Source organism: Necator americanus, chromosome X (assembly GCF_031761385.1).
Source record: "Necator americanus strain Aroian chromosome X, whole genome shotgun sequence".
Taxonomy (NCBI): domain Eukaryota; kingdom Metazoa; phylum Nematoda; class Chromadorea; order Rhabditida; family Ancylostomatidae; genus Necator; species Necator americanus.
In genome coordinates this window covers 14,868,619-14,883,538 of record NC_087376.1, presented here as the reverse complement: position 1 = coordinate 14,883,538, position 14,920 = coordinate 14,868,619, and the positions used below count along the sequence as shown (strand labels likewise).

Here is a 14,920-nt window from a genome sequence, read left to right as displayed (position 1 = left end):
TATTACTCCATACCTGTTATTGGTTGTTCGCTGTTGCTCATGTTTTTCACTTTCATGTTTTTCCAATCATTTCTGTTCTTTTTAAAGTTCTTCATCTCTCCTTCCATGCTCAGCACAGTTTTAGCGGTAGCGTTTTTTCTTCACCTAGATTAAAGGCATCACCCCACGAATCTGGGGTGGTACGGATTTCAGGTGGAGTATTCGTATACGGGATCGTAGATTATAGGGAGGAGGGTGATTCTTTCCATTTCTTCCTAATTGCCGTAAAAGCAGCCCGAAAGATACGGCCTCGGGCGTTCCGGCGCCCTATTTCTACAAGAAGTTCGATTGGAGCACGCCAGCCTTGTGGCGCCGCATCTTTCGGGACATTTTTTACGGCAATTAGGAAGAAATGGACGGAATCACTCTCCTCTCCATAATCAACGATCCCGTATACAAATACTCTACCTGAAATCTGTACCATCTCAGATTCGTGGGGTGATGCCTTAAAAAACTGCAGGTGTCGAAAATGCGCGATTTTGTCAACTTGACACTCCAATTTAGTGGTCTTAAGAAACAAGAGTCAATAATATTAAAGAAATGTGAATTGGATTATTTTGCCGAGTGAGAAAACGTCTATCGAATAATATAAAACACTTTGGAAATACTTTTTATTTCTATATGCATCTTCGACTTTGAGGAAAACGCTTGACTTATTCCTCAACCTTAGTAATTTTTCGTTATACAAATATGATGTGTCTTTTTTTGCTTCTTTTTCCCTTTTAGATCGAGTTGAACAAAAAAAAAAAACTTTACCCATGAGTACTTTGGACAAAGCGCAGCCATTATGTTTCGCCGAGAAATGTCGGTTCTATTCTAAAATTTTCTAAAATTTCTAAAGTTTCTGAAATTCTATCGATTTCATTGATTTTCGACTGGTTTCACTCACAACGCAGTAGAAACTTGCCAACCAGCGTTTTAGCATACATGCATTGCAATTACGAATATTGTAAACATTTTGAGGGAAAATGTCGATTCTATTGACTTTTTGTCTTTCTAAATGTTTTCTTCCTAGGTTTAATGTAACTCAGTGAGACTTTGTCAATTGCTGGTTTAGCATATCACTTTGATCACCTTGACTCCCGTTGATCTTCGAACTGGTCGAGCGGGCGCCAGTAATTCTTCCATTTGTCCCGATCGCGTGCCAGAGTAGCCCAGTGGTTCCTCCTTTCGCGTGGGACACGAAGAGCATCATATTTTTCTTTGAAGGACTTCGTGAAGAAATCTGACCATCGGGTAGGCGGTCTTCCTGTAGTGCGCTTAATATCGCGGGGAACCCAGTCGCTCACGGCTCTGGTCCAACGGTTGTCATCAAAGCGCATCACGAGAGGACTTCGAATCCCGTCTCACACTTGCGTGGAACGGGATACTCCTAGCATCACTCTCTCAATTGCGCGTTCAATGACGCTCACCGCGTTTTCTTCCTGCTTGCGAAATGCCCAGGTTTCTGAAGCATAGGTCAAAGCAGGAAGTACGGTGGTGTTGAAGAGGTGAGCACGGAGCCGGGTGTTCCTGGTCTTCTTCACTACATCCTCGATGCTCTTGTACGCTCCCCAAGCCGCTCGTCTCCTCCTGCCCAGCTCGGGGGTCAGGTCGTTCATCATGTTCAGTTCCCGACCCAGATAAACGTAGCTGGTGCCTTCAGATATGTTCGTTCCGTTGAGCGTGAATGAGGCATCCGAGACCCATCCGTTCCGCATGAACATCGTCTTTTGTAGATTCAGCAGAAGACCGATGCATCCACATGTTTCGTCGAATTCGGTCAGCATTCGTTCCGCTTGGCTGATGCTAGGTGTTACCAGTACGATGTCATCAGCAAAGCGCAAATGGTGTAGCTGCCGACCATCAACCTTCACTCCCATGTCGTCCCATTCCAACTTTCGCATTGCGTTCTCGAGGGTGGCTGTGAATATTTTGGGTGAAATTGTATCACCCTGTCGGACCCCCCTCTTCACGTCAATGATGATGTTCTTGTAGAATGGCGAAATTCCGGTCGTGAAGTTACTGTACAACTCTCGAAGTACCTTAATATACTGAGTAGGGACGCCTTGGTTGTCCAAGGCTTCCACGACCGCTTCCGTCTCAACCGAGTCGAAAGCCTTCTTTAAGTCGATGAAGGTGAGACAGAGCGGCATCTTGTACTCTCGTGATACCTCGATGAGTTTCGAAACAGTGTGAATGTGGTCAATCGTGCTGAATCCTTTTCGAAACCCTGCTTGCTCGCATGGCTGTCCTTCATCCAAGACTTTTTCAATCCTATTAAGGATCACTCTTGTAAAGAGCTTATAGATGACGGACAGTAGGCAGATTGGGCGATAGTTGCCGATGTCATGTGGATCTCCCTTTTTATACAACAACACAGTCTTGCTGGTCTTCCACTGTTTAGGAACCTTGCATTCCGACAGATAACGTGTAAAGAGCCAGGGTGTTGATGAGTACTGGCGGAAGGCTCTTCAGGTGTTCTGGTCTTATTCTGTCGGGACCGGGTGCCGTACGATTTCTTACCGACATGATAGCATGTCGTATTTCGGACGGGAGAACCTCTGGAATGACTTGTCCATCTTCCCTCAGATGGTGAGGAGGCAAGTGGACATGGCTGTCGAAGAGATCAGAATAGAAGTCGTAGATGATTTTCTCCATCCCCCTTCTCGATGCAATGGCTGTTCCCTTTGGGTTCCGGAGAGCAGTCATCCTCGTCTTGCGACTGGCGAAGTCTCGACGGGCATAGCGGATGCTTTTCCCCGCCTCTGCAGCTTCAGCCAGCACTTCTGCTCTTCTCTCTTTAAGGTCTTCCTTTATCGCCTCTCGGCAAAGCCTTGCGAGCTCGGACGTGAGTTCTTGGTTCCCTGCGGCTCATGCTGCTCCACGCTGGCGTATCAGCTCAAGAGTTTCAAGAGACAGGCGCCTCCTGGTGGTTTTAAAACTCTCAGCCTTCTCCGCGCAGTCGTGAAGGTGTTCGACAAGCCGGTCATATTCCTCGTCGATGTTGTCCATTGCAGAATCTTCCCAAAAGCCGGCCAGCGTAGCGAAGAGATCCCAGTTGATGGTAGTCCTGGGATTTCTCTCTCTGAATTTGGCGGCTTTCTCTGCTCTCCTTGTGAAGGAAAATTTTCCTCGGAGGCGATGGTCCGATCCCGTATAGAACTTTGGTACAACAGCGACATCCGTCAGGCAGAACCTTTTATTGACGATGATGTGGTCTATTTCATTACGGTACCCTCCACCGAGTGCTCCTACGTCCAGCGTAGAGAGGAGGGCTTCTGGAATTGCGAGTTCCCATGGATGGTGTTAGTCGTCATGATGAACTCAGAGAGCCTCTCCCCCTGGTCATTCCATTTTAGGCCGTGGGTCCCGATGTGAAGTTCCTCAGGCGTTCTTCTTGGGCCAACTTTGGCGTTGAAATCGCCAATTATGACCTTGTAGAAGGCATGATCTTCTCGCTAGAACTTCTCCAGGTCCATATAGAAAGCTTCGACTTCGTCTTCTTCTTCGTAGCTTGATGTTGGAACGTAAGCGACGAAGATAGTCAAAGCTGGTATTGGGCCACATCTTCTCATCCGCAGACGTCCGATTCGGGTCGTAAGTTGTTCAAAAGAGTCGATGTTCTTTGCCATACTCGTGTTGACGAGGACGCCAACTCCACCAACACCTCTACTGTCGCATGTTCCTAAAGACATCACCATAGATCATAAAAATGAAGAAGTAGAGCAAGATCTATTTACTTGATGGGAATGCTCAAACAAAGAGCATTCGAATAACAGGCAATCAATGAGAGTTGAACTCTCGCGTAGCTGGCGCATGTGGTGGGCAAAAACTACTCGAGCACAATCAGATTGGGAGAGCAACATTGTGCCGACAACAGACAAAGAAATTGGACAGTATATAAACAGTCCAACCGTGTTATTGCTAAGAGCATCGTCGTGCGTTCACCCAATAAGCAACGCTTTAAATTCTTGCCCATTCCCTGTGTACGTCGCCTTAATTTGCCTTAATTTTTCTGTGGGTTATTTGCATTTACTCGTTTTGCTGTTCATGTGCTGTATCTTATTGGTACTGTTCGTGTAATGTGCCCTATTTGCACTATTCGCTTGTACATTATACTGTGCTTGTAGATTCTTTGACAAAGGTTTAATTACCCAAGTTTGACGCAAATTTACGGCACACCCAGAAACAACTGAACCACCACCTATTCATCAAAGACGTCAGACGCCGTTTTTTCACAACTGCTCCAAACACTAAATCGGAAAATTTTTCTGCATCGAATCATAATGGGGACCAAAAATGGATCCAATATGGCAACCCAAAGTGCAGAAAATCGTGGGGTAAGCTCGACCATACATCAAAGACCAAATCGAATATTCATGGCAATAAGCTAATGCTGGGCATCTGGTGGGATCTGCTCAGAGTGATCTGCTATGATCTATTCTAGCCTAACGAAATCATCACTAAGGAATGTTACGTACAACAATTGATGCAATTGAACCGAACGTTGAAGCCCAAACGCCCTCAATAAGCCAAAAGATATGACAAATTGATCTTTCAGCACGACAACGCTCGGTCACATGCAGAATTTGCCAAAAAAAAAACTTTGGAGGCACTTCAATGGGATATCCTGCCCCACCCGCTGTATTCACTAGACATTGCTCCTTTCGAATACCACTTGTTCCCGACGATAACTCACGGCCTGGCCGAGCAACACTTCACTCCTTACAAAGAAGCCAAAAATTGGGTCCATTCTGGGATCTCCTCAAAAATAGAATTTTTTCACGCCAAATCCGTACGCTGCTTGAAAGTTGAAGAAAAGTCGGAGCTAACCATGGACAGTACTTTGAATAAAATGCATTGCACCAATTTCCCTGATCAAAGCTTCAATGTTACAAAAAAAAAACCTCAAAACTTATTTAAATCCCCAGTATATGCTAAACTTCACGGACCTCCCTCACTAGAGGGTTAGTCGCGAGGCTACGTGGCGCGTCCCCGGGTGGCGGATAGGGGGCTAATCGCGGACCAAAAGCGACTCTGTGCTTGCCCAGAGACGCAGATGGATTCAGGGGATGGACTCCCTGTTTCTGCTGAGCCAGGACTGACTCATGACATCCTTGTATCCCGCACGTCGGTCCGGCCAAAAGCCTGCAATCAAGTGACTGGGAGGTGCAAGGGAGGCGGTTTGGAGTCGCCTCCAACAAATAAGTTCCACATGTCCACTCCGGGAGAACGGAAGTTCTTCTAGAAACTCATGGGACTAGGGGCTTGCAACCTGCCCATGGGTTTTAAAATTTTACGCAAAACACAGTAATAGAAAAGAGTCTCCTGATTCCGGAGGAAAGACTGGTACGGTAGCGTCAAGTGGGACGGGGTTGCAGGAGTCATGTAGGCTACCGAAACGGAAAAGGACTAGGATGGCGATCTGTACTTATAACGCACGTACGCTTGCATCGGAAGCGGCCATCGAAGATCTGATGATGCAAGCCAAGAAGATCAAGTACGACGTCATCGGACTGACCGAGACGAGACGACGTCACCCTCTCAACGCCGTATATGAGACTGGAGAAGAACTGTTCTTAGGAACATGCGACAGTAGAGGTGTTGGTGGAGTTGGCGTCCTCGTCAACACGAGTATGGCAAAGAACATCGACTCTTTTGAACAACTTACGACCCGAATCGGACGTCTGCGGATGAGAAGATGTGGCCCAATACCAGCTTTGACTATCTTCGTCGCTTACGTTCCAACATCAAGCTACGAAGAAGAAGACGAAGTCGAAGCTTTCTATATGGACCTGGAGAAGTTCTAGCGAGAAGATCATGCCTTCTACAAGGTCATAATTGGCGATTTCAACGCCAAAGTTGGCCCAAGAAGAACGCCTGAGGAACTTCACATCAGGACCCACGGCCTAAAATGGAATGACCAGGGGGAGAGGCTCTCTGAGTTCATCATGACGACTAACACCATCCATGGGAACTCGCAATTCCAGAAGCCCTCCTCTCTACGCTGGACGTAGGAGTCACTCGGTGGAGGGTACCGTAATGAAATAGACCACATCATCGTCAATAAAAGGTTCTGCCTGACGGATGTCGCTGTTGTACCAAAGTTCTATACGGGATCGGACCATCGCCTCCGAGGAAAATTTTCCTTCACAAGGAGAGCAGAGAAAGCCGCCAAATTCAGAGAGAGAAATCCCAGGACTACCATCAACTGGGATCTCTTCGCTACGCTGGCCGGCTTTTGGGAAGATTCTGCAATGGACAACATCGACGAGGAATATGACCGGCTTGTCGAACACCTTCACGACTGCGCGGAGAAGGCTGAGAGTTTTAAAACCACCAGGAGGCGCCTGTCTCTTGAAACTCTTGAGCTGATACGCCAGCGTGGAGCAGCATGAGCCGCAGGGAACCAAGAACTCACGTCCGAGCTCGCAAGGCTTTGCCGAGAGGCGATAAAGGAAGACCTTAAAGAGAGAAGAGCAGAAGTGCTGGCTGAAGCTGCAGAGGCGGGGAAAAGCATCCGCTATGCCCGTCGAGACTTCGCCAGTCGCAAGACGAGGATGACTGCTCTCCGGAACCCAAAGGGAACAGCCATTGCATCGAGAAGGGGGATGGAGAAAATCATCTACGACTTCTATTCTGATCTCTTCGACAGCCATGTCCACTTGCCTCCTCACCATCTGAGGGAAGATGGACAAGTCATTCCAGAGGTTCTCCCGTCCGAAATACGACATGCTATCATGTCGGTAAGAAATCGTACGGCACCCGGTCCCGACAGAATAAGACCAGAACACCTGAAGAGCCTTCCGCCAGTACTCATCAACACCCTGGCTCTTTACACGTTATCTGTCGGAATGCAAGGTTCCTAAACAGTGGAAGACCAGCAAGACTGTGTTGTTGTATAAAAAGGGAGATCCACATGACATCGGCAACTATCGCCCAATCTGCCTACTGTCCGTCATCTATAAGCTCTTTACAAGAGTGATCCTTAATAGGATTGAAAAAGTCTTGGATGAAGGACAGCCATGCGAGCAAGCAGGGTTTCGAAAAGGATTCAGCACGATTGACCACATTCACACTGTTTCGAAACTCATCGAGGTATCACGAGAGTACAAGATGCCGCTCTGTCTCACCTTCATCGACTTAAAGAAGGCTTTCGACTCGGTTGAGACGGAAGCGGTCGTGGAAGCCTTGGACAACCAAGGCGTCCCTACTCAGTATATTAAGGTACTTCGAGAGTTGTACAGTAACTTCACGACCGGAATTTCGCCATTCTACAAGAACATCATCATTGACGTGAAGAGGGGGGTCCGACAGGGTGATACAATTTCACCCAAAATATTCACAGCCACCCTCGAGAACGCAATGCGAAAGTTGGAATGGGACGACATGGGAGTGAAGGTTGATGGTCGGCAGCTACACCATTTGCGCTTTGCTGATGACATCGTACTGGTAACACCTAGCATCAGCCAAGCGGAACGAATGCTGACCGAATTCGACGAAACATGTGGATGCATCGGTCTTCTGCTGAATCTACAAAAGACGATGTTCATGCGGAACGGATGGGTCTCGGATGCCTCATTCACGCTCAACGGAACGAACATATCTGAAGGCACCAGCTACGTTTATCTGGGTCGGGAACTGAACATGATGAACGACCTGACCCCCGAGCTGGGCAGGAGGAGACGAGCGGCTTGGGGAGCGTACAAGAGCATCGAGGATGTAGTGAAGAAGACCAGGAACACCCGGCTCCGTGCTCACCTCTTCAACACCACCGTACTTCCTGCTTTGACCTATGCTTCAGAAACCTGGGCATTTCGCAAGCAGGAAGAAAACGCGGTGAGCGTCATTGAACGCGCAATTGAGAGAGTGATGCTAGGAGTATCCCGTTCCACGCAAGTGTGAGACGGGATTCGAAGTCCTCTCGTGATGCGCTTTGATGACAACCGTTGGACCAGAGCCGTGAGCGACTGGGTTCCCCGCGATATTAAGCGCACTACAGGAAGACCGCCTACCCGATGGTCAGATTTCTTCACGAAGTCCTTCAAAGAAAAATATGATGCTCTTCGTGTCCCACGCGAAAGGAGGAACCACTGGGCTACTCTGGCACGCGATCGGGACAAATGGAAGAATTACTGGCGCCCGCTCGACCAGTTCGAAGATCAACGGGAGTCAAGGTGATCAAGGTGATGGTGACGTCTGTACCATTTGGCTTTAGTTCACACGCAACCCAGTTCCCTTCTTTTCGCAGCATGCTCATGGGCTTGAGACGGTTTGAAACAGTTTGCCGAGTCAATTTCAAGATTGTAATCAGCTTGTCTTGAGTTCGTCATAAATCTTGGTCCAATAACGAATCCAACTCAGCGTCTTCAAACTTTACTGGCCTACCTTCGCATTCTTCATCGCTAGTGTCAAAATCACCACTTTTAAAACGCCGGAACCAGTACTCAAAGGTTTTTATTGATGGAGCATGGTTCCAATATGCTTCGCCCAGCGATCCATGCCTACCAGCTCCACTTTTCTTCAAATTAAAACAAAAGAGCAGCTCTTCCCCCATATTGTGTTTTGTTGGCACAAAGGTTGACATGGTTAAAGTGCAAAAAAACTGTGTTGTTTACACTTCAGAAAAATGATATATGCTGATTTTTAGAGGGAAATGATGACGCCTTAACGTGAACATAGTTATAAGATGGTGTGATGCGGTTTAATGCTAGTTAAATGTTAGTTACGCTATCTTTTGTAAATCTCTCAAACTTACTTGTATCCCCGATATTTATTACGAATATGGTAAACATTTTATGCAGAATTATCAGTTTTGTCGTTTTGTTAACTTTTAAGTTCTTTCTTCCTTGGCTAAATGAAGCCTCGCCAACTGGGATTTTGACTGATTTCGAGTACTAGCCGACATTCATGACTTTCAATTTGCTCGAAGGCAAGAATTTCTCGGTTTCTCGTGTTTTTTTTTGAGAGGAGTCGACAAAAAATACTGGGTCGTCTTTGTATGCAAAGATATACTTCATAGACTAGATATTTCAGGACAAGAGGTACCCGTGAAAACCGGCTGACCGCTCCTGTCCTTCCTTCAGCACCGCGCTTCTCCGCGTAATTACTGCTGCCGCTCCACCACCTAGATATCCTCTACGACTGCCTGAGATCACCTACACCCCGCCTCTCTATTGCTCTCTGATCAACGCCGCGACGAAGCTGTGGATAGTGCGAATTTTGAAGGGAGGGGAATTGAAAAACGAATTGCCGCAGCGAATTCTGACGTACGGATATAGTAAACTAAGCGCACATTATTGGGAATAAAAGTAAAGAAGTAGACCCTTCTATCCAATGTAACTTTACGTAAGTAAAAATTATCTCAAAAAGATGCTCCAGGGAAAAGAATAACATGCATATATTTTCACACATCTCATAATTTAACACATTTCATGCCCTAAGTCTTCTATTTAAACTAGCAGTGCGTAAGTATGTGTTTGTCACGATGCCATTCAACGAGTTCGTGTTCAACTTTCAACTGCAGCGGCTATAATAACAGCAACGCAAAAAAAAAAAAAATCGGCGTAAGAGCGGTAGACGCGGCGAAATGGGAAGGGAGGGTGGCGTGGACGGGGCGTCTTGAAGACGTAGCACAAGAGAAGCAAACAGGCTACTGTAGCGATAATGACGGTATCAGAAGAAGCGCGGTGCAGTTAACGACGCTCATTAGCCTCCTGGATACGCGGCGGCACGTCATACGGGTACCTCTTGACCTTTCCCCGGATAGGACGCATAGAATTCAATTAATCGACAATGTCGATGTTCAGGGACAGACTGACTATTGTATTCGTGATAAGTATTGGTTAGGATTTGGGTAGAATATCGTATTTATAGGATGTTTTTTTGATAGTTTCAATGTGTACTTTGTTGTACAAGGAGCTGTCACGGACATCACTGAAGCATGTTGTTGGTTAGAATGTTTTAAAGTCAGTAAGTAAGTAAGTCAGTAAGATCGTTTCGCGCCATTTCATCGTATAAGAAAATAATAAATCTAATTTGAAACCTTCAGCAGTTGTGCTTTGCAATAAAAGAAAATGGGTGCAAAAAAGAAATGCAGGCAGAAAACTAAGGATAGAACTTTCTAAAATTGCATATCCAACATAACTATCTACTTATTATTACTTATTTTAGTAAAAAAAATGAAAACCTAGTAGAGCTATAAATTCCAGATAATTCCAAATAAGATACGGTGTAATAGTTTAGAAAAGAAAACTGAAAATAATGGGACAGCTCCTTCCTTTTTGTATACCTCCTCTCCTGGTTAGACCAGATACATTAGTACAGTCCTTTAGTGAACTGTCACGGGACCGAAATTGCTGATTTGGGTGATTTTAAGAAGAGTCTTGTTATAGCGGTCCTGGCTGATGCTGCTGCGTAAAACGTCTAGCGGGAAACACCTCCATTTCATTGAAAAACGGTTTCAAGTGACTTCAGGAGAGGAGAGATTATCCCAGCCAGGGTCAAGCGCGGTGATGGGACACGACCCTCTAGAATACGAAAATTAGCCGAGGAATAAATGGCAAATGTGAAAATTGGTAGCTGACAGAAGCGAAGAAATACCATTTACTAGAAGACGCGAACTTGTTGAAGTGCTGTTGAAATACTTATATTGAAATATTTTCACGTTTCTTCTATTCTATTTCTACCCTAAAATCTATGAATTGTCTTCAAGTTCTGATTAAAGCACATAATAGATAAAAAATAGGATAGTCAGGTGCATGTATCGAATCACAGAGGGACGAGAAAAAAAAGCGAAAAAAATCAACATTTTGTAACTGCAATATGACAACGTGGCCTCCTCCTAGGTTCGACTCCCGACTGAGGCAAATTTTTGCAAAAGAAATGGGAACTTCAAGCAATTTCTAAAAAATGAAGAATTTGATTTTACGTAGTTTTAAAAGTGAATTTAACAAAATTTAATTACCAAAAAAGCTCAGGATCTGCGCACATTGTTAGGTCTAGGAGATCGCCAATAACTTCGTCGTAAAAGGACCAAAAAAAAAGTTCAGGTGGTTTTTGAGAGAAGAAGGTCTGTCTTGAAAAAACAGTCACATCGCTGCTTTTTTCACCTTCTACCTTTTTTTAGGAATTTTGATGGGACAAAATATAAAATTTTCCGACTTTTTCTTTAGATTCGTCCTACCTAGATTTTGAGAAAAGCAGGGGATCCGGAAAGGAGAAATTTTGCGCATAGGGGTTTTCTTAGACTCTTCAACCGAATATATGGGTGGTTTTTTGAAACGCCGGCCCCCTTTGTTGGAAGGGAAAAATCCCAATTTTCGCTCGCGCGCCGAAAAGTGATTTTGAATAAAATTCAATAACTCGTAGTAACTTAATGAAAAACAAATCATCTTCCAGTATTTTGTAGCCGAGGACTTCCTCTATAAGATGCTGCATCAACGGATCATCAGAGCCTCGCCGCTTTTCCACATTTTTGATGGGACAAAGATGGGAAAAATGCCATTTTTCCCATCTCTGTCCCATAGAAATTCCAAAAAGAATAGGAGGTGGGGAAAACAGCGATGTGACTGCTTTTTAGGGCAAACCTTCTTGTCTTAAAAACTACTAGAACTTTTTCTTTGGTCCTCGTATGACGAAGTTATTCGCGATCTCCCAGACCTAACAATGTTCACGGATTCTGAGCTTTTTTGGTAATTAAATTTTGTTAAATTCACATTTAAACTGCTGTAAACCACGTAAAGTTAAATTTTTTATTTTTTGGAAGTTGTTTCAAGTTTCCATCTCTTTTGCAATGATTTGCCTCAGTGGGGGTGTCGAACCTGGGTGGTCTCATTATTACATTGTCAATACATTGGGCATTGTCAAAACGAAATATTGATGCTTCCATTTTACTGTCCTACGCCTGAAACTGCTTATAATATTTGTAATTTTTGTAATCATTTAATATTATTTGTAATATTTTGTAGCGTATGTAATTATTTAATTACTACGTAATATTTTGTGTTGGTTATCATGCTATCCTCAATTCATAACCGGTAACCGTACACTCGCTCACGACCCCCTTCCCTGGCAACCCCTTTTATTTACGACCACGGATGGGAAAATCCCATCAAACGCTTGACCCTTATTCCAACTAGTGGTTGGTTTTTAGATTTAGGAGATTTCTCAAAGTACTCTTACAGTGCGCTCAGACTTTGGGAATAGCAACGAAAACGTGATTGAGTAGAAAATTTAATCCGGAGAAACACAAGTGCCCCGTATATAACAGGCACCTTAAAATATCTGCTTTCCTCACCTCCTACAGTTCTCTTTCAAATAAAAGCGGAACGAATTGAATTGAAGAAAATGAGTTACAGCATTGGAAATGGAGAAACTCAATTTTTCTAAACTTCCAATACTTTACATAAATATGAGTATAGATTTCAAAATACTCCCATCTTCCCTCCATCGTTATTTCATATTTGTCCTCTCTTTTTTAAAAGAACATTTACTACTTCTGTTTCCTTTCTGACTTTATTGGAATTTTTTCTATCCATGCAGGATTTTTATCGTCAATTCTGATTTTTAGGCAATGACTCCCGTTGGCACATCAGAATATGCTTGTGCTCGTTCAGTTTTTCTTCATTTGCGAGACGTTCCAGTTGGGAGATATATTGCAGTGCCTACAACATTTGCACCAAGAGAGCAAACAACATTTATGTTGCGAATCTATTCAGATCGTAAAATTGAGTCGCGGACTCTTATCAAGGTATAGCTCTACATATACTATTACAAAATTAGACTTTTACATCTGCGACATTAAGCACGCGCCATCACAAAGATTCTTTGGATGCAGACAAGCAGTTTCAGTGACTCGGATCACCGTTATCGAAGCCGTCTTAGAGCAAGAAAAAGGTGTTTAAGTGAACTACAAATCTGAATTGTTCCACAAAATTCAATTCAACTTCAAATATCTTCAGAAATGAATATCTACTGCGTTCTGCAGTGTGGAAGGTACAAGGTGCGAACAAGCTCCGTCAAAGGTAGAAATCTGGTATCATGGGATGAACAATTTGTTTTCCATAGGTCTTTCTCTGTTTCCGCTCTGTTTTAAATATGTAATGGATAAAGGCAAAAAGTTTCTTCCAGGAGGATTCATGCTGATGACTTTGTAGTCGAACTCTGGAGTGATTGCGTGATGGCTCGTAACCAGGTGTTGTCTAGAACTAGTTTCACTGCTCAAATTGACAATGATACTCGTGAGGTTCATGTGAAATTGGACGATTTGTGCGGAAAGTCTATGGGCTATTTGAAACTTGTTGTAGCTGCTTTTGATGATCCTATGTACTTATAGCGGTTAACTCTGTTGCCTGTTTGACTGTCGCCTTGTTAGTAGTCTAGGACGGCTGCAATGGTTGGAAGACACTGTTGTGATTCGCGCTTGCATATTTACTTATTTTATCAGTTAAGAGAAACAAAATCAAGTTCTTTGAAGGGGTTGCAATAAAGGGTGCTACGGTTCTTATGCTTTTACTTATTCATATTATGTTAATTGAGTACAACATCACAAAAGAATTTCAGCCTGATACCAGCTGCGACGTCATTAACACATGTTTGATTCTTCTGCGTTGTTTAAATGCACCGCACGGAAGAAGAAAGTGTTGTTTTCATATTCGTGAATGTGCTCAATTTAATCCTTGAATAACAAGAAACTGTAGAAGAAATCAAGTCAAACTTGTTGGAGGAATGCACTTTGCAGGAACTGCTCAGGCTTCCGGAGCATTTATTCACGCTCATAACCCAGTGCATGTGAAAAGAGCATGCAACGAGTCCATGGTTGGAGTTCAAATACTTGAAGCAAAAATTACAATTTTCTGAATCCTAGGTGGAGGACAGTTTATTTTTTTTTTCGATGCTTTGTCCTAATCCATTTGTTAATCCTGTCACAGTATTTCGTCGTCTTGTCTGTATCTCTTTATTTATGCCGTAAAGACAGGAATCTGCATAAATGCATGTGGCATAGGTATCAGTTAGTGAGAAGTAAATTATGGGAATAGTACTTTCTTTTTTCTTCTTTTTTTTTTCTATATTCCTTAGCATAGTTCTTTTAACATGATGTAACACAAATGCATAAGACTGATAATGCATAAGAAAGGTAGAACGGGGGAGCTTTACCATCGTCCTTTTCCACTCCATCGCATTTATCACTGGTTACTCGTGGCAACGCTTTCATTTCATCCAAGCTAGCATGCAATTCCGACGGAACTAATCATGAGGAAACGGCGTTGCCTCCTTTTCAATTTCGTAGCAGTACTCAACCGTTTTTTTTTTCAACAAGACGAACTTTATTTTTCTTTGGTTCATATCATACTTACATCTCTTTGGCTGAAAAATTACAAATAGGGCAGTGACTCATCCGGCTTTGTATTTTTGTTTTTTTTTTTAAATCAGTAAGTAAACGTTTCCATTCGAAAGTCCCCAAAAGTATCCTGCTTGCCACACTACTTGCTTATCCCTGATGATCTATTTTTATGAGTTCAAAGCCCTTTATCATGAGCTTCTCAGCGGCACCGCCACAGTCACCGGCGCCAGATTTACGACCAGTTTGAATAAGATTTCTAAAGCAGTTGCCGAAAAAGAGCTAATTCGTACCACTTCACGATAATGCACGCCCACAAATGTGTTCACTCGGCAAACCTTGAAAGGGTTAGACTGAGATACTGTCTCGTTCAACCTATAATCCCAATATTGCATCTTCTGATTACCATCTATTTAAAGCTCTCAAACACTTTTTAATAAGCAAATCGTCCAATGATTCAAGGACCATCAGAAATGATAGAAGGAGATCGTCAAATTTTAATCCAAGATCAATTTCTTTGTGATTTATCTGAGACCACAGTAGGTGCTTTCAGAATAT

General features: G+C 43.7%; 8 protein-coding genes across 12 annotated transcripts; 5 read left to right on the top strand and 3 right to left on the bottom strand.

The window, feature by feature from the left end:
• Window positions 1–1,109: 1,109 nt before the first annotated feature.
• RB195_023186 (uncharacterized protein) lies at window positions 1,110–1,361 on the bottom strand (the record flags this gene model as incomplete). Its single annotated transcript, XM_064210533.1, has 1 exon — window positions 1,110–1,361. One exon carries the CDS (start codon window positions 1,359–1,361, stop codon window positions 1,110–1,112), a length of 252 nt encoding a protein of 83 aa, XP_064066414.1.
• Window positions 1,110–3,722, bottom strand: RB195_023184 (uncharacterized protein; the record flags this gene model as incomplete). Of its 3 annotated transcripts, XM_064210531.1 has the most annotated exons (5): window positions 1,110–1,332; window positions 1,390–2,490; window positions 2,549–2,885; window positions 2,964–3,106; window positions 3,487–3,716. In XM_064210531.1, 5 exons carry the CDS (start codon window positions 3,714–3,716, stop codon window positions 1,110–1,112), a joined length of 2,034 nt encoding a protein of 677 aa, XP_064066411.1. The 3 variants fall into 3 exon arrangements, with proteins under 3 accessions (XP_064066411.1, XP_064066413.1, XP_064066410.1); XM_064210530.1 differs by lacking the exons at window positions 1,110–1,332; window positions 2,549–2,885; window positions 2,964–3,106; window positions 3,487–3,716 and having other exon boundaries at window positions 1,386–2,174; XM_064210529.1 differs by lacking the exons at window positions 1,110–1,332; window positions 1,390–2,490; window positions 2,549–2,885; window positions 2,964–3,106 and having other exon boundaries at window positions 3,480–3,722.
• RB195_023185 (uncharacterized protein) lies at window positions 2,611–3,399 on the top strand (the record flags this gene model as incomplete). Its single annotated transcript, XM_064210532.1, has 1 exon — window positions 2,611–3,399. The coding sequence occupies one exon, from the start codon at window positions 2,611–2,613 to the stop codon at window positions 3,397–3,399; it is 789 nt and encodes a 262-aa protein (XP_064066412.1).
• A 1,358-nt stretch (window positions 3,723–5,080) lies between the features above and the next one.
• Window positions 5,081–6,419, top strand: RB195_023182 (uncharacterized protein; the record flags this gene model as incomplete). The annotated part of the gene is made up of 3 exons (XM_064210527.1): window positions 5,081–5,259; window positions 5,333–5,824; window positions 6,095–6,419. The coding sequence occupies 3 exons, from the start codon at window positions 5,081–5,083 to the stop codon at window positions 6,417–6,419; spliced, it is 996 nt and encodes a 331-aa protein (XP_064066408.1).
• Window positions 5,439–5,831, top strand: RB195_023183 (uncharacterized protein; the record flags this gene model as incomplete). The annotated part of the gene is made up of 1 exon (XM_064210528.1): window positions 5,439–5,831. The coding sequence occupies one exon, from the start codon at window positions 5,439–5,441 to the stop codon at window positions 5,829–5,831; it is 393 nt and encodes a 130-aa protein (XP_064066409.1).
• On the bottom strand, window positions 6,042–6,701 carry RB195_023181 (uncharacterized protein; the record flags this gene model as incomplete). Of its 2 annotated transcripts, none has more annotated exons than XM_064210525.1 (1): window positions 6,042–6,701. In XM_064210525.1, one exon carries the CDS (start codon window positions 6,699–6,701, stop codon window positions 6,042–6,044), a length of 660 nt encoding a protein of 219 aa, XP_064066406.1. The 2 variants fall into 2 exon arrangements, with proteins under 2 accessions (XP_064066406.1, XP_064066407.1); XM_064210526.1 differs by having other exon boundaries at window positions 6,042–6,680.
• Window positions 6,702–6,711: 10 nt separating this feature from the next.
• Window positions 6,712–8,202, top strand: RB195_023180 (uncharacterized protein; the record flags this gene model as incomplete). The annotated part of the gene is made up of 3 exons (XM_064210524.1): window positions 6,712–6,767; window positions 6,822–7,922; window positions 7,980–8,202. 3 exons carry the CDS (start codon window positions 6,712–6,714, stop codon window positions 8,200–8,202), a joined length of 1,380 nt encoding a protein of 459 aa, XP_064066405.1.
• Window positions 7,138–13,357, top strand: RB195_023179 (uncharacterized protein; the record flags this gene model as incomplete). Of its 2 annotated transcripts, XM_064210523.1 has the most annotated exons (5): window positions 7,138–7,860; window positions 12,593–12,772; window positions 12,828–12,918; window positions 12,984–13,089; window positions 13,153–13,357. In XM_064210523.1, 5 exons carry the CDS (start codon window positions 7,138–7,140, stop codon window positions 13,355–13,357), a joined length of 1,305 nt encoding a protein of 434 aa, XP_064066404.1. The 2 variants fall into 2 exon arrangements, with proteins under 2 accessions (XP_064066404.1, XP_013306228.1); XM_013450774.2 differs by lacking the exon at window positions 7,138–7,860 and having other exon boundaries at window positions 12,596–12,772.
• Between the last annotated feature and the right edge of the window lie 1,563 nt (window positions 13,358–14,920).